Source organism: Fukomys damarensis, unplaced genomic scaffold, assembly GCF_012274545.1.
Source record: "Fukomys damarensis isolate Sample0158 unplaced genomic scaffold, DMR_v1.0_HiC HiC_scaffold_35, whole genome shotgun sequence".
Classification (NCBI taxonomy): domain Eukaryota; kingdom Metazoa; phylum Chordata; class Mammalia; order Rodentia; family Bathyergidae; genus Fukomys; species Fukomys damarensis.
The window spans coordinates 2773688-2790885 of NW_022900947.1; the positions used below are offsets into that span (position 1 = coordinate 2773688).

At 53.3% G+C, this 17198-nt stretch overlaps 1 protein-coding gene across 4 annotated transcripts in view; it reads left to right on the top strand.

Annotated features, from left to right (window-relative positions):
* Positions 1-17198, top strand: part of Afap1 (actin filament associated protein 1) — a 90485-nt gene that overhangs the window by 18295 nt on the left and 54992 nt on the right. For 3 of the 4 annotated variants that reach the window (XR_783791.2, XM_010641779.2, XM_010641782.2), the window contains exons 2-3: positions 15631-15759; positions 16878-16972. Coding sequence is in view for 3 of the 4 variants with exons in the window: in XM_010641779.2 (XP_010640081.1) it covers positions 15633-15759; positions 16878-16972 (222 nt within the window). In the remaining variant the exon portion in view is untranslated. Of the gene's footprint in view, positions 1-5486; positions 5542-15630; positions 15760-16877; positions 16973-17198 lie in introns of those variants that run through there. The other variant, XM_010641780.1, reaches the window with a different exon arrangement.

Below are 17198 nucleotides of genomic sequence, written 5' to 3' on the forward strand. Positions count from 1 at the left end.
CCGCAGAAGCTGCTGCCTCCTTCCCCTCTGTCCTTGGATCCGGAGTTCTGGTTTCTGTACCTTCATCAGCGCGGGCGTTTTGGTCAGTGAAACAATGGCCAGAGACTCCTGTCATCGAGCTGGGCGTGGCTAGGTGGAGCTGGGTGGGAAACGGCTGTCATCCCGGTTGTTGGCAGCGCGGTGTCTCACAGCTGGCACCTGGCATCGCAGCGGCCCCTTCTCTGTGCCTGCCATCCCCTCCTGTGTCTCCTGGAGTGCAGGGGGCCATCGCCAGCCCCAAGTCTCCACTTCTCCCGCCAAAGCTTCTGTCCCTAGATGTTGGCGGTCCATGGCTCCGGCAGCTGCAGGTAGCGCGGGGCAGCAGCACAGGCTGGCGGACGGCGTCGCAGTCCGTGGCCTCAGCCTCAGTGGCGCGCTCCGTGACACACCTCTGCTGAGAGGCAGTGCCAGGCCGCTGTGACGCGCTGCTTGCCTCGGCGGGGGCCATCCAGAGGGCCGCACCCTGGGTGTCCGGGGTGGGAAGCTTTCGTCCTCTGCCCCTGGACACCCCTGTGCTCGCGGCTTTTGTGTCTCTTTGTAAGCCACGGCCCGCAGGACATACTTTCCCCCAGTGGTAACTCGGTCAGCGTGGGGGCTGTCGGGGTGGGGCACGGCTGCACCGGCTCCTCTCTTTCCCGCCCCACCGTGGCCTCTCCTGGTGGCAGGTGTGACATCACAGGCTGCCACGGCTGCACCTCAGCGGCGTGTTTCCAGCTTCGGGGGGAGGCAGACCGGTGGGTTTGCGTTGCTCTTGTCCTTTCGGCCGTGCGGGCTGTTCATCTCTCTAAACTTCATTTTCCTCACCAGCAAAATGAGAATGAAACCTGCTTTATTGTTTTGTATTTAATGAGACTGTGTTTAAGCTCTGCCTTCACCTTTCCTTTCTCTGTGGCTTTATGCCTTCTCCTTGATACAGTGTCAGCACGCGCTTGCCTCCCTCTCCGGATCCCGTGCCTGCACCTGAGCAGAGTTCATCCTTCAGGTTCCGAGCCTCGCGTGCTTGCTTTCCCATTCACGCTGCTGTGGAGCAGAGCCGCCTGCCTCCTGCTGACCCAGACCACGGTGGGTCCCCATCAGAGTGCTCGGCATCTCCCTTTGAACTCCACATCTCGGGCTGGGAGTTTTTCTCTGACTCTGTTCTTCAGCCCTGGTGGCCTCCTCGGGCTCCAGAGTCCTGGCCCATGAAGGTGACAGAACTCATCCCTCAGCCCGGATTCACTCGCAGCATCGCATCCGCCTTCCCTGCCACACTCGGGCGACCACCGATCTGCTAGATGTGTGCTGCACATGCATTTCGCTGGCCTGGAATCTCCTAACGGCGGGGGTTCACGTGTACTGTGTTAGCCCTTCCCCAGAGGGGCTCCGAGATTCACTGGCTTCAGTGTATGGTGGGGATTGCTGAATGTTACTCCGCTGTGTGACACAACATAATGTCCCCACCTGCTGTGGACGGTCCTTTCGGTCACCTTCACTTGGGCTGTGTGACTAGAGCTGGCGTGTTCCTGTGTGGACGTGTGCCGCACTGTTTGCGGTGTTAGGATTCACTCCCGCGCTGTTAGGAGAGAACTGGTCACCTTTGGCTTTATGAGAAGCTGTCTCCCAAAGGGATCGCTCCCCTTCCCACCCACTGGGAAGGTGGGCGAGGCAGGAGATGAGGGAAGGGCAAGCTGGCTGGACGGCAGGGCGGGATCTGTCAATCACGGAAAAGCTGTCAGATCAGCCAGGCGGCTTCCTGTCGCCTGGACAGATGGTGAGAGAGGACAAGGAAGATGGTGGCTGTTGGCTGTGGCCGTTGCTGTCCTTCTGCAGTGGCCCATCCTGCGTGCTGGACACATCTTCACTGTTCTTACCTCTTCCTTCCTCCTCCTCCTCGCCTGCCTTACATCTTCCTCTTCCTTCTTTCACTTTAAGTAAACGTTGCTCTTTCACACCCATAGATTGCCCTGGCTCATTCTTTGGATGGGACAGCAAGAGCTTAGAACCACCAGACACCACGCCGTCCGGCCACGGATGGGTTCTGGGTTTTCTCCCACTCTGGCCAGGCTTTGTGCTGCCCGTCACCTCAGTGTTCATTTCTCCGGCCTTGGGGCTGGTCGTGGCACTCGCCTCGTGACTGCTGGTGAGATGTCTCTTACTCTTTGTTTTTATTAAGCCGTGTTTCCGTATTTTCAGCGTTTGGTGCATTGGTATAAGTGTTTTGTCAGTCATAAGTACTGATTGTCGATGTTTTCTTCCCAATTTTTCAGTGATTTTACTTTTAAAATGCTGTTTATTCATATTTTTCTTTGTTAGTTCTTTTGGTATCCTCGGGAGTCTCGGCCTAACCTGAAGTCATAAATATGTTCTCCTCCGGTATCTTGTAGATGTGTGAGGCCCTCCGTTCAGGTCTCATTTTTCTCCTGTGGTGTGATGGCGGTGTGGAGTCCAGCATTTCCCGTATCGATCCCGGTGTCTTTGTTCCAGACAGTGTTTGTCCTCTGCTGCATTGTCTGAGCATCTTTATCACGGACCCATTGTCCATTTAAGCATGGGTTTGTTTCCGGGCCTTGTTCTGTCTTTCTAAGCTGTCTGAGCCGGTTGACACTGGTTGATTGTCCGGGCTGTGTCGAAAGCCTTGATACTGGGCACCAGGTAGGTCTTCCAGGACTGTTCTTTTGCTTGATATCATTTGGCTACTTCCATGTTTTTCATTTTAGAATCAGCTTTTCTTCTGGCCCCAAGTCACCTACTTCTGGGATCTTGGCTGGGACTCCCTTGGTCCACAGATGACTTGGGGAGAATTATTCTCTGAGCAGTGTGGGCTCCTGCACTCTGCCACCCCTGATTGTCTCCTCTAGTTTAAGTCTTCATTGTATTTCCATCTCATGTTAGTTCGTAGGTCTTCCGCTGAGTTTCAGTTTGTTCTTGTGCATCCTACATATTTTAATGCTATTAGAAATGGTACAGGCTTTTCTTCTCTTGCTGTTCGGTTCTTGCTAGCTTGTGAAGAGCTCAATATTTTATGAGGAAATTTATGAGCACATTGTGACCCACGGCCCCGAGCATAGACAAAGAGGTGCTGTGAACCTGGGTGGACTTCAGCCCAGGCCTGCAAGGCCCTCCCGGCCCGGCTTTGCCTCTACTTGGAGAGAGGAGTACTGATTGCTGGGGAAGAAGAGGGGCCAGGGTCAGCGCGTCCCAGAGATCAGGAGCCAAAGTCGTCGGAAGTCCAGGAAGTCCAGTGTTGAGTCAGGCCATGCTGCCGCGTGGGAGGGGAGCAAGGGAGGCACAGAGATTGCAAGGCTGAGGGTGTTGGGGCCAGAGTGATGAGGGCTGCAGCTGGACTGCAGGGAAAACCTCATCCATGTTTAGAGAGGCAGCAAACAAACTTTCTCGTTGTTTTTGTATTTATTTTATTTGTTAGAACTGTGGCTGTGGGCACCGTTTTAATCATCCGTGCTCAGTTCAGAGGTACTGAACATCGCCCCTTCCTTCACTACAGCTTTTCTGTCCTGAATGGAACCTGTCCCCACTGTCTGCTCCTTCCGGAACCCACCATTCGGCTTCCTGTCTCTGGATTTTCTGCTTCTCAGAACTTCATACGAGTGGGGTCGTGCAGTGTGTGTCCAGTACTGGCTGGCTCTTCGCCTGGCACCGTCTTGGGGTCCGTCCCTGTGCAGTGTGCTCGGGACCCTTTCCTTTGGGCTGTGTCACGTTCCGCTGTGCACGCACACTGTGCTTTGTTACCTGCTCACCTGTCCGGGGACCCCAAGCTGCCGGCACCACTAGCCCCTTGGGCCTGGCCAGTCACTGTGAAGGGCAGTGGCGTCTGGAGCCTGGAAGAGACCAGGAAGCAGGTGCAGCCCCAGTTCCGTGCGTGGGTGGCCCTGAAATCCAGGCTCTTCTGTAAGGGGGACGGCCGGGGAGAGGACGCCCTTAGTATGTTGGGATCACGGGGGAAGCCTCTCCGTCGTGGGCAGTCCTGGGATGACGATCTCCTGACGCTCCTGTATCTGTCCTCCAAGATTAGGAGCCTGTGAATGGCGAATGAACAATGGCCAGGTGTCGGTGTGGAGGGCGGAGCCCAGCATGACCCGGGGGCTTTAATGCCATTGATCTCCCAGCACGGCTGGGCCTGTCTGCCCACTGGCTCCCCATTCCACTTACTGCACGTGTATTTGGGTCTTTTCTACTGTTTAGCGTCCACCAACAGAGTGTCTGCGGACACGCGTCTCTGTGTCTGTTCGGGTGTGGCTTTCATTGGCCTTAGTAAATACCGGTGTCTCTCAGCAGGCTGTGCTCTGGCCTACAACGATAGGATTTCTGTCCCTGCGTCCAGCCAGGGCTCTTTCCCCGCTGTGAAGGGAGATTCAGCCCCTCGGAGAGGGGGCAGCGCGCATCAGTGGGCGTGTGATTATCCCGAGAGAAATGGCCAAACTGTTCCCAGATGTGGCTCCCCCACATTCCTGGGAGCAGCACCTCAGAGCCTCCCTTCATCCCAGCCGACCCGCGGCCGTCAGTGTTGCTCTCGGCCATTTCACGGGGAGGGTGACATTTCATAGCACTTTAATGTGCCCCCCCAGTAAGTGACACAGAGCATCTTTTCATGTACTTTTTTGTCGTTCTGACATCTTCTTGGGTGAAATGTTGCTTGAGATTTTTTACCCAGTCTTAAAAATGGGGTTGTTTTAGCATTGATAGAGCTGAGGTTTAAAAAAATACGTTCCGAATACAAGTCCTTTCTTGGATATATATGTGTGTGTTTTGCAGATATTGTTCCAGTCGCTGGCTTGCTCTTTATTTTTGGAAAAGTGTTTTTCAAGAGCATGCATATTTTATTTTTGTGTAGTGTAATTTGTAGAGTTCTTCTTTCGTAGTTCTGCTTTTTGTATCTTACTTAAAGGAGTCTTTGCCAGACTCAGTTTTAAAGTTTTCGCTTTTATGCTTAGGGCTGTAATCTGATTTGAGCTAATCTCTCTATACGGCTGAGGTAAAGGGCTAGTTACCTTTCAAAAAGTGCACATATGTGACATGGCAGTAGTTCTGGCATCATTTTTTTTTTAAAAAAGACCACCCTTTCTCATACATTAAAAGCAGCTGGCTTCTATCTGTCATCCCGGTCTCCAGGCTGGCAGGTGCTCTCTTGAGACGGTAAATATTTTAGGTTTGTAGCCCATGAAGTCTCTGTTGCAGTTTCTCATCTGCTGTGATACCTTGGAAGCAGCCACGGTAACCTGAGAACAAATATCCTGACTGCCAGGCGCCCTGTCCTGAGCCAGCGCCACGCTGTCTTACTGCTGTGCATTTACCGTCAGTTTTTATTATTTTGGTACCGGGGATCGAACTCGGGACCTTACGCTTGCGAGCCAGGCAGCGAGACCACTGAGCTGCATCCCCGGCCCCCTACAGGCAGTTTTGAGAGCTGGTGATTACGTTTTCTTCCTTTTACTTCCAGTGTTTTAGCTGTCCCGAGAGCTTTGCATTTCACAAAAATTTGGAATCAGCCTGTTGACGTCTACAAAGGTATGTGCTGGGCTTTGAGTCGGGATTAGCTGAATTGATACTTCACTATCTTAACAGTGCTGGTGATTCACAATGATTCACAAACACAGGTTCTTCCTCTAGTTTTTCAGGTCTCTTAGAATTTGTCTCAACTGGGTTTTAGAGTTTTCAGTGCTTGACTGGCTCTTCATTTGTCAAATTTATCCTGAAATGTTTCATATTTTTGATGCTGCTGTAATTTTTTTAATTTTGAGATCAGGTCTCACTAAGTTGCTAAGTTGCCTGGGCTGGGATTGAACTTGCGCGATCCTCCTGCCTCAGCCTCCCAGAGAGCTGGGATCATAGGTGTGTGCCGCTGCACCCAGCTGTAAATAGTATTTTAATAATTCAGTTTCCTATCTACTGTTTACTGCGAGTGTGCAGAAATACTCTTGATTTTTGTGTAATGAGTTGGTGTGGTGAGATGAGATAATGCAGTGTTGTTCTCCACCACAGGGTGAGTGCTGCCAGCTCTTCCCCTGGACTAGGACGAAAGGCCGGGAAACCTCAGGCGCTTTGCCAGGCCTTGTTCTGGGCTGAGGCCTTCTGCTTGTACTCCTGTTTCCTCAGTCCCCTGCCCCCAGTCATGAGTGCGTGCTGGATTTTATCAAATGCTTTTTCTCCCTCTATGCAGACGGCCATGTGATTTTTCTTTCGTAGTCGGCTACTTTTGGTAACTTATACTTACTGATATTCTACTGTTAAAGTGACCCTACCTGGGTGTGGTGGTGTATGCATGTCATCTCACCACTTGGGAAGCTGAGGCGGGAGGGTTTCAAGTTCAAGTCCCATTTGGGCAATTTAGGAAGACCCTGTGTCAAAATACAAGGAGCTGGGGGCGTAGCTCAGTGTGAAGGCCCAGGGTTCAATCCCCAGTGTCACAGAAAGAAAACAAAACAAACCCTGTCACCACCACCTTTAACCCACATTGGATCTCCCATGTTACCCTTTCTGTGGATCGTTGTGCTGAATTTGCTAAAGTCGTGACTGTGCGCATGAGGGACATCGGCCTGTTTTGGGGCTTTGCAGTGCCTTACTGTCGCTCGGCCCTTATCTTTGTTTGTATCTTTCCCTGAAGTGTGTTGTGATGTCCCCTGTGCACCCTCAGAGCCTGGAGTTTTCCGTAACGGCGTCCCTCAGGTCCCCCTTCTGTCCGTGTCCTGGGGAAGCTGTGAGCTTGTCACTGTCCCCTCTGCTCCCGGTGAGGCCTCCTGGCACAGGGTGGGCACAGAGGGCACAGGGGGGCTGCAGGGCCATCGGGAGAGGCGGTGCCATGAGAGCTGTGCTTCGGCGCACTTAGTTGAACCACGCTGTAAATCGTCTCTGCATATTAGGCAGCTTCTTTTTCTAAACTAGACAATCACAGTCTCCCATTTTAAGACGTTTTTGTGTCAGTGTTTTCCTAAAGTTAATAACTGTTCTGTGTGGGGTACAAAGCAACGTGTGACAATCAAATGAGTGACAGTAGTGCCACACAGTGACGGTAACACTTCGTGTCCAGGGAGAACTGAGGTCCAAGGTTGCCAGGGAAGGGCAGGAGGCCCTGACCCTTGAGATAGGAGAGTAACTGATTCAGAGCCTCAGTAAAGTTGGGTGTCGTGGTGTGTGCCTGTAAACCCAGCACGGTAGGAAGCTGAGGCAGGAGGATTACAAGTTTGAGCAAAGCCTGGGCGGTTTTACAACTCAGTGAGATCATCGGTCTCAAAATTAAGAAAGGGCTGGGGATGAAGCTCAGTACAACTGCCGATGGTTGTGTCATTGGCCTGCTTTGGGTTCAGTTGATTTCATTTTTATTTTCCAGTACCTGGAATTGAACTCAGGACCTTGTGCTTGCGGGGCAGGCGCGGTGCCACTGAGCTACATCCCCGCCGTTCAGTTGACTGGATTTTACTTTTGTTTTCAATAGAGTTTGTGACATTTCGTTTCTCTTAATAGACCCAGAAAAATGAACCAAGAGACTTTGAAAATTGGATGTAGAATTGTTGGCTGGATGCTTTCTGCCTTCTGGTTGTTTTGTTGTTTTACTGTTTTGGATGCTGGGGCCGGCCCAGGGCCTCCTGCGCGAAGGGCCAGGTCCACCCCTGGGCCACACCCATAGCCTGGGTGTTGTCTTTTCCTGGTTCCCAGTGTGATTTCTGACTTTGCTCCTGGGGTGCAGTTTGCTTGCCGCTCCTTGCTTGTGTAAGGAATCGTGTCTGTTCTAGGGGTCACAGGGTACCCCGCTGCATCCCCAAATACTTGTGCAGTGAATTTCTCACTGTGGCTCTCGGTACATTCCCAGCATTTCACAGTAACTAGAGTCTAGTTTTGCGCTCCCGTCCACGCCCCTGTCGCTGTCACCTGTCTTCCAGTCACCTGGCTGTCACCTGAGTCTCCTCCTCCCCAGCCATCTCTGGGTCTCTCTTCTCAGTGCAGAGCCGCCTGTGTCCGCGCGCCTCCAATCCTCTGTAAGTTCTGAGGAGTCCTGAAACGGCCAGCGCTGAGCAGCTTGATCCCTGGGCTACGGGAACCGCGTGTGTGCAGTGAAGGCTGCATTCTCGGGATCTCAATGAAGACTTTTGCCAGTGGCCGGCTTGGTTTCGTGTCAGGCATCTTCCCCCAGCCTGGGAATGTGGGTGCTGCGGTTCACAGGGCAGGTGTCCTGGTGATCAGGGAAAACAGGCCCAGGCATAGCCTCTGGCTCTTGCTGGCTGGCTGGCTCTAGGAGGAGGAGGTTTTGATTAGGATTGCATCATCCATGCCTGAGTGCGTCTGCCTCTGAAGATCCGCTGAGTCCCCGCAGAACGGGTCCCGGGGGTCTTCCCACCGGGTGCTCACGGGTCTCTGATCCCTGTGGCCTTGCTGGGGGCACAGCAGCTTTCCACCTGGGAACTGAGTCAGGAACAGGGGCCTTGTGTTCAGCGTCGCCTGCTCTCCTCCAGTGAGCTTTCTTAGATCAACCTTCAAGCAGCCCATTTAGATTATCTGCAGAGGGCTGTGGAAATATTTGGAAGAGGCCGAGAGGAGTCTGAACTGTAACCCTATAAGGGAAAGTATGCGAGGGCCTCCCTCGCACCCGAGCCGTCCACTGCAAGGCCTCAGAGTCGGATCCACCCTCGTGTGGAGGAAGTGAACTGTGGGAATCGGCTCCCCCGCCCCCCCTCAGAATGGGTTGTTCCATGCGAGTCACAGAGGACGCAGTTAGCACCAGAGGCCGATCTGGTGCCTGCGATTTCCTCTGTAAAACAGACCTCAGGGATTCTGTGCTGGGGAGAACTAGGAACACAGTGATGAATTCACCGCATGTCACTGAGGCCTTCTCGGGCAGCCTGCTAGACATTCCAGGAAGAGAAGTCAGACAGGGGTCCCTGCCTGCAGACTGCCTCCTGCCTGTGAAGATGACCCCTGACACCCAGGACAGGGCCAATCAGAGGCATCCTAGGGGGTCCTCAGGAGAGAGCCAGGTGCAGGAGGGACCAGCAGCACGTGCAAAGGCCCATGGGCAGAGCAAGCATGCTGGATGTGGGAACTGCTGGCTGTGAGGCACAAGCAGATGTGGAAAGAGATAAAGCTGGAACACAAGCGATTCTGGTTCATGATTCTGGTATGGGATTGGAGAAGTGGTTGGAAAGAAGGGTAGAAGGCACAGTTTTCCGACATGCGGGCCTGTTCCGGAGCTTCTTAGAGCTGTGGACCAAGCCCAGGGTCCTCAGACAGAGGGGTGACACAGTTGTCCAGCACAGAGGACTCGCCACAGCACCAGGCAGAGAGGACACGAGTGTGGGCACACACGCGGTGCCCTCCATCCCCTGCGGGGCTGCGGTTCGGGCTCCACACTGGGCGTTCCTGTGTTGTCCCCTGGGCCTGTCCTGTGTTTTTTTTACACCCAACTGAAAGTCGCTGTTGGGCCGTGTTCTCCCGGGCCCAGGTTATGACAACATTCGCCTCTTTTCTAGGACTGGAATGGTGTCGTGTCTTATGTTTAGATACTCAGCTGGCTTTGAGGTTTTCCTGGCGTATGATGTTAGCACTCAGTCTTACCTTTGGCCCCGAAGTGGCTCTGCTCTGAGCCGTTCTCCCGGTTAAGTCGGCCTCTTTTTGTCTGTCTTGGAGGCATTCCCTTTCCCGCGTGCTGTATTGTGTGTGAGTCCGAGTCCAGGCCCAGACCTCCTGTCCAGCCAGCGGGGGTGCTGTGTGTGACCGAACCTTTCTGGTCCAAGAGCCCCGTGGTCTGGTCACCTTCATTGTTCTCAGACCTCCTCCTCTCCTTACCGTCCACATGAACCTTAGCATCATTTGTTCAGGTTCAGAAATAAAACAGAATTTGTTGGTATACTTACTGGGGTGACATTAAAAATATCTGCTAGCCTGGGGAGAACTGACATCTTTTCCACATGAAATTGTCCTAAGTCTGAGGCAAGGAACACCTTTCTCTTTGTTCAGGGATACAGCTGTGTCTTTCAGGAATGTTTTGACGTTTCCTTTTGTAAGTTTTACATCTCTTGCTAAGTTATTTTAAATATCTTACATATTTTCATTACTGTAGAACTGGGATCTTATATTCCATTGTATCTTCAAGCTGTTTATTGTTTGATATAAAACACACATGCGGATTGCTATAGTTTTCATCTGTCCTCTGCTTTGTTAATGTTTTTGTTTGTGTTTTGGTTTTAGTATTAATTCTTTGGATTTTTCCAGGTGTGAAATGGAGACAATTTCATTTTTTCCTTTTTCATTCTTTGTTTTCTGTTTTTTGGCTGCGTCGGCGAGTACAGCTTGAGCACCCTTTAACGTGAGAACAAAATCCCAAGCTTTTGAGTGGTAACACGAGGCCCCAGGAACGTTTGGGTTTTGGACATGTTGTTTAGGTTCTCGGCTGGTCGGGCCTGTGCACGCATCCCCAAATGGGACGTCCCACGCGGGGCGCCCAGTGCGGCACAGCGATGCCAGGCAGTGAGTGAGAAACGGGCTCCTGACCTTCCCGAGAGTCTGTGTCTCTGCATTAGGGTGGCGGGTTGCTCTGTTTTTAACATTAGCACACACATTTTATTAAGCTAAGGAACTGTCTTATCCATCCCAGCCGTGTCTTTCAGAGGACCGGGAATGGGTATTTGAGGTTTGATTGGAGCCCGGAGCCTGTGGAGCAAAGCGTACAACCCTCTCCCCTGCGTGTTGTTCACAGGGCCGGCTGCGTAAGACTTGCCAGGCGCCCTGTGATCCGGGAACGAGAGCCCATCTTTTGGTCACGATGTCATTTTAACGTATTGTGTTGTTTCCATTTGCTAGCACTTTACTCTTGATTTTTACCTGGATATTTATAAGTGACACTGGTCTTTGGTTTTCTCTCTTGTGCTATACTTTCAAGTTTAGGCAACTGCTTCCAAAAAAGAAAGGCGTTGGAAATTTGTTTGTTTCTATCTTCTAGAACAACTGTTGCTGTGGCTTGGTGTTCTGCTTTGGCAGAAAACATCCTTCTAAAACCATTTGAATTTGGGGCTTTTTTTTTTTTTTTTGGTACCGGGGATCGAACCCCGGTCCTTGCACTTTTGAGGCAGGTGGCAGAACCACTGAACTAAATCCCGGCCCTGGGGCTTTTCTTGAGGGTAACTTTTTGATAACTTTCTCTGCTCTGCTAATAGAAGTTGGTCTGTAATGCAAGGTCAAAGTGATCTAAAATGATTTGGTAAATTGTACGTTCTCTATGCCGTGATTTCTTCCGCCCAGTTTCCGATGTATTTGAGAGTTGTGTGGAAAGTCTCCCGTGGGTCCTCCTCCGTGGGGCTGTCCCAGGGCTCCGCAGTGTAGTATAGGAGTGTCCGGGGGCATTCGCTGACCTCAGCCTTGGGTCCCAACCCTCAGCTTGAATTCTAGGAAGAAGAGCATCTCTGGTCGTAGCCTCAGAGCTCCTTTGGAGCAGTGCTGGGCTCTGACCCTGCATTGACATTAGAACACTGTGCTTCCTACCAAGCGTCCTAGTTTAAAGGTAGACGACGTGGGGAAGACTTACTGCTCACGGTCACAACCGGAAGCGTCAGAGGCAGGACTTGAGCGCAGGTCTTGGGAGAGTCCCATGGCCAGATCTTTGGTTTGCTGTGGCCATTGGGGGAATGTTTTTTCTGGAAGTTAGCAATTGACTCCTGTGTCATTGATTGCACTCTGTGTCCAGGACAGGACAGCGGATGTCAGGCTGGGTGTTGGACAGGGCAGGGACTCCCAGGGCTGTGCTGTCCCTTCCCAGCCTGCTGCCTCGGGCCCCTTGCTGGGCTCTTTCTTAATCTTGTTTCTCTTATCTGCAGAATTTCAGATAATAAGTTCCCGATGATCAAATGAGATGTGGGGAAGCCAGCGGTTGTTACTGTGCGGACGCCCGAGCAGGGCTCAGGGCTGCCCGAGGGAGAGGAGCAGGATGCACTCCCGAGCGGCCCCTCGCTCCTCAGCCCCAGCTCCCTTTGGTAAATTGAGAGAGTAGGACGAATTGGTCTACTTGAAGACTGTTGTAATGTACCGCACAGCCCGAGTGGTGATCCTGGGGAGGTAGCTGCATAGACAGCCTTGCTGCCTGGTGAGCGCTCACTAGACGGTCACAGGGAATTCCTGTCCTCTTCCACTGAGGGATTCTGAGTTAGCACCCCAGTGTGAGCGCAGTGCCTTGTGAGGCAGCGGCGATCCTGGTTCTGATCCCTGTTCGGGCTTTGATTGTTATTAATAAGTCATGAAGTGGGCAAGGACGTGACTTCCTGCGCCTCCGTTTCTCCACCTGCAGGATGGGAGCGACGCTGCCTGGGGGCTCCTTGATTGGTACACCCACGGCACCATTCTTCCCGTCCCTCTGAGCACCTGGCTCCCTCAAAGGCAGGCCAGTGAGTCAGGAGCCCTGGGGCTGGGTTAGTTCCGGCAGAGGAATTGGAAAGGGGCTCCTCCTCTGATCGGGAGGTGCTGGACCCCTCACCCCACCTGCGGGCCGATCCTTCCCTGGCTCGCAGTGTGCTGGCATTCCCTACACCCCAGCCCTGCAGGCCAGACATCCGGTGCTGCATAGCCCTGCTGCTGCCCCTGTGCTCCCTGCCATATCCAGTGGACGATCCCGGCCGCTCGGGAACTCACGTGGACCCAGTGACCACCAAGTGCTCTGTGACAGGCCACGTGCAGGTGCCCGGCACGGTCCCATTTACCCCGTGCTTTCAGAACATGGGGAGCCCCTGAGTTTAGCAACCATTCACTCAGTGCTGTACTTTCTGTGCGCTGTGCTCTTGGCTGCTAGGAGCTCTTTGGAGATGAGCAGAGGGTGGGACCAGCTCTTAGCTGCTTGAACAGCTACGGCGAGCAGAAACAAACCCCACAGACACCAAATGCCCCCCAGGCCAGAAGGTGTGCAGGCAGCAGCACCACTGGTCATCAGGACAGCTGGCAGGAGGTGACCGAGTGCGGCAGCCGGGGAGACCCGGCCCAGGAGGAGCTGCTCGGGACACGCGGCTAGAGAAGGCTGCGAGAAACGCTGGAGGGCTGGACAGGTCCGGCATGCGTAGACGGGGCTTCGTCTGTGAAAATTCTGACACAGAGCAGCTTTTCTAACCCTTGTGGCTCTCTGCTATGTCTTGAGAATCTTTTGGTTGTAATTTTAGGTAAACAGAAAACTAAAGATTAGCTTGATAAGAAGAACGCAGTGATGCCTTACTACAAGGGTACAGGGCCACCGGGGCTGGCATGCAGCTCGAAATCCCACACTGGGAAGGTGTCGGGAGGCCGTCAGCGTCCATCTGCCGGCCCTTCTCCCCTGTGCCCCTCAGTGTCCCAGCACGGAGCAGGCTTCGGATCGTGGCAGCCAGCGCGTCCTTTCCTTCCAGTGGCTGTCACCTCATCATCGCCGAGGCACAGCACAGCACCTGCAGTTTCAAGGAGAGGTTTATTTTGGTTCACAGTACGTGGCGGTTTTACACCACAGCTGGCTGGCTCCAAGGCAGGGCGGCTGGTCCAGGGGCCCAGAGGAGGAGAGACAGTCCGCGGCAGGGAAGGCAGGACGCAGCGAGGTCAAGGGTGAGGCCGAAGGCAGACGCTTTCAGACAGGCAGTGCTTTTAGGTCTTGTTTAGGTACCGAAACTGTCAGGGGACCCCGTGTAAACCTGGCAGGGTAAATGTGATTGGCGAGGACATAGGGGAGCTGGGGACAGAGGACTGCGGTGCTGTGGGTTGAGCGTAGACTCCTGAAAGTTTGTAATACTTTTGCTTGTAGCTTTTAGCGCCATTGCAAAAAATTACATATCTCTGTGTTTCTGTACCCACTCTATGCACACATTGAGACACACACACACAAGACCCCAAGATCTTGCATCTGTGTGGGTGTGTGTGTAAATATTTATCATTATATTGTAAAAGTGGAAAATGTTAAGGTTTTAACTTACCAAAATTATCCATACATCCATTATATGTTAATATATAAATATGTTTCTGGAAAATGTCTGCATTTAAGCCAGGTGTAGTGGCACACGCCTCTAATCCCAGCACTCAGAGAGGCTGAGGCAGGAGGATCGCAAGTGCAAGGCTCTCCTGAGTAACTTAGCAAAACTCTTATTTAAAAAAAAAAAAAACTAGTGAAAGGCTGGGGTCGTAGCACGTTGTGAAGGCCCTGGGCTCAACACACAGACACGCACACCCACACATGTGTGTGCCACGTATCATGGGCACAGCGTTGCTTTAGTTTTGCAAGTGTGTTTCGTATCTGGCTTGGTAGAAGATTCTGGATCCTCACATCTCCTCCATCCATACTGTTCAAATGATGGGAAGGAAGCACAGGAGAGGCCTCTGGCCTCCTGCAAGGAAGCAGGTGGAGAGGGAAGAGTTTCTCCACATCCTCTTCAGGAGGGGCTGGGTGCTCTCTGACATGACCCCAAAACTCAACTCAACTCTGACGACCTGCCTTGAAGAGGAATCTGATTCCGCACTGGTCTCCGCTCCGCGAATGTCTCAGTTTATTTTCTGTTGCAGGAAGGTTGCTTTCATCCACATTTGATTTTACAACAGCAGAGCTCGCAGATTTCCCAAATGTAGACCCCTGGCAATCCAGCCCGGTTACTGTTGCCCTTGTCTCCTCTCTAGATGGGAGGGTATAGAGCTCTTCAGGTGGTGGATACAAAGTTTCCAAAATTCCTTTTTCCACTTGGAGGCTTAGATTTTACCACTGGCCACAAATGCTGCCCATTGTTAGCCTTGAACTGAGTTAGTCAGTAGCCAGGGTGGAGTCGCAGCTGGCCCTGTTACTCATTCATTCTTTGCAGTAAAAATGCTGCCGCACAAAAGGTTGCACAAGGTGGCTCGGAACTCGGACAGTTGCCCAAGTGGGTTTGTTTAGACCAGTTGACGATGAACCTTTTAGAGACCAGCACCCCAACTGCAGCCCCAAACCCACTTATTTATCGATAAGCGCTAACACTGCCATCAAACCGGAACACTGAGGTTTTAGTTCGGAGAAACAACAACTCCCACATAAACATCTTTTTGTCTCAGAGAGAAATGATACCTGAGCCATCGTTTCTCTACTGCTGCCCTAGTCGGTTCCTGTGGGAGTGCTGGTGTGGTCACAGGGGGCAGGAGAGGGCTGGGGCGGCCCAAGGGTGTGGTTTGATGTCTGCTTGGTTTGTGCTAAGATGCAGGCAGCTTTACCCTTGCACATATTCGCACCAGCAGTGGAAAGGTCTTTGCTCCGTCCTCCTGGGCACTGGGCAGCCCTGTCACAGCACATAAACTGGCTCCCGGAATCCTGGCCATGGAGCCAGCCAGCCCTGCAGAGGCAGGGGCTGGGCGCTGGCTTTCTGAAGTCCTGGCCAGGAGTTACTGGCAACCCGGTATCACCTTAGGTCCCCATCTCCTTGACATTGAAAGTTTGCACCGTGTCCGGCACCCGGTGGTGATTTCAGCCCTGGGCCTGACTCCACCTGTGGCAGGGGGCTTGGGCTCTGCTGCCTGAGCCAAAGTGAGGACCCTTGCTGCCCTGGTTTCAGCCAGCTTGCTTTCCCCTTAGAATGCGATCTTTAAGGAATGAGCTAAGGATGCAGCCCCGTGCGCATGGATTTTGACTCCCTCCTCCTTCGTTTTCAGCGATGGAAGAGTTAATAGTTGAACTCCGCCTCTTTCTTGAGCTTCTGGACCACGAATACCTGACCTCCACTGTCAGGGAGAAGAAGGCAGTGCTGACCAACATCCTGCTTCGGATCCAGTCCTCCCGAGGTGAGCCTCCCCCACCTCCTGAGCGTGGGGCCTGAGTTTCCGGTCCCGCTCGGCTTCCTGGCGTCCGTAGCTCAGCTCCCTCCTTTGTTCATCCTCTTATGAGATTGTTTACTCATCGGGTTTCCATGGAGGGCCCTTGCTTGCAGCAGGTGCCGTTCCCCTAGGTGTGAACGCCGAAGCTGCTAGAAGCTGATGGAGTCCTAGGTGCCCGCGGCGGATTCTCTCGCGGGACTCAGCACTCTGTACGCAGCTGTACCATGCATGCCCGGGGCATGTGGGCAGTGGTGAGGAGACCCCACCTGGCCACCAGAAGCTGGAAAGACCCAGGGAGTCCAGGGAGCCCCTGCTGGGCCGTCCTGAGCCCTTGCCCCCTGAGCATCGCAGAGCACGTTCGGTCCTCAGCCTATGTGCAGCATTCCTGTTCAGGGAGGCTGCTGGCTCCGTGCTCAGGGTCTTCTTTGGGCTGGTCATGCGGATACCCTATGCCTTGCACACGCCAGAACTCGATTCCGGGAAGGGTGGAGGCTCTGTGTCGGCCATGCTGCCTACAGGAGTGGGGGAGGCACCGTAAACCAACCTTACCGGTTAGGGGGCGGTGGGAACGCACCTGAAGTCCATGCTCCCAGGCACACGCCTGTACTCAGTACCTGGAGGGCCGTGGCAGCGGTGTTCTGAGTTGGAGCCCAGCCTGGGCAACTTATAACATAGCAAAACCTTGTCTCAAAATAAAAGAAAAAATAGGGCCAGGGACGTAGCTCAGTGTGGAGACCCTGGGTTCAGGACACTAGTGAGGGGAAGAGGGGAGAAAGGAGAAAACAGTGAGAATTTGTGGGCTCCCAGGAAGGTGCCCGTCCCTCGTACCTGAGGAAGTGCTGTCTGGAGGAGAGAGGCCGTGGGGCCGCAGGTGCACCGGGCTCCATCACTTCCAGCTGGTGATGTCGCCGTAGGCCCTGCTCTCCCCTCCCTTCCTTTCCTTTCCTGCCATAGACTCCTGTCTTGGGCCCTGGAGAGTAACAATGCCCCCTCGCCGGATGGCTGTAGAGGACCCGGAACATCTCATTTGCCATGTGAAAATCTCCGCTGCTTACCTGGCTCTTGGTTTTGGCCTCCATTTGCAGGCTTTGACGTGAAGGACCATGCTCAGAAGCCGGAGACCAGCAGCCTGCCGGCACCCCCGCAGATGCCCCTGCCGGAGATCCCGCAGCCCTGGCTGGTGAGTGGGAGCCTGGGTTGTGCGTGTGCCCCGGTGTGATGGAAGCCAGCGCTGGAGACCAGAGGCCTTGGTGTCCCCAGCTTGTGCTGCATTTCCAGGTCCAGAATCCTCCGCAGCTGCAGCTTGGAGGCCTCTGAGTGCTGTCTCCCGTCGGGAAGCCGGTATTTCCTTGCAGTTTGCTGGTGCTCCAAATCCTTGGAAATGGGTTCCTACAGCAGAAGAAAAA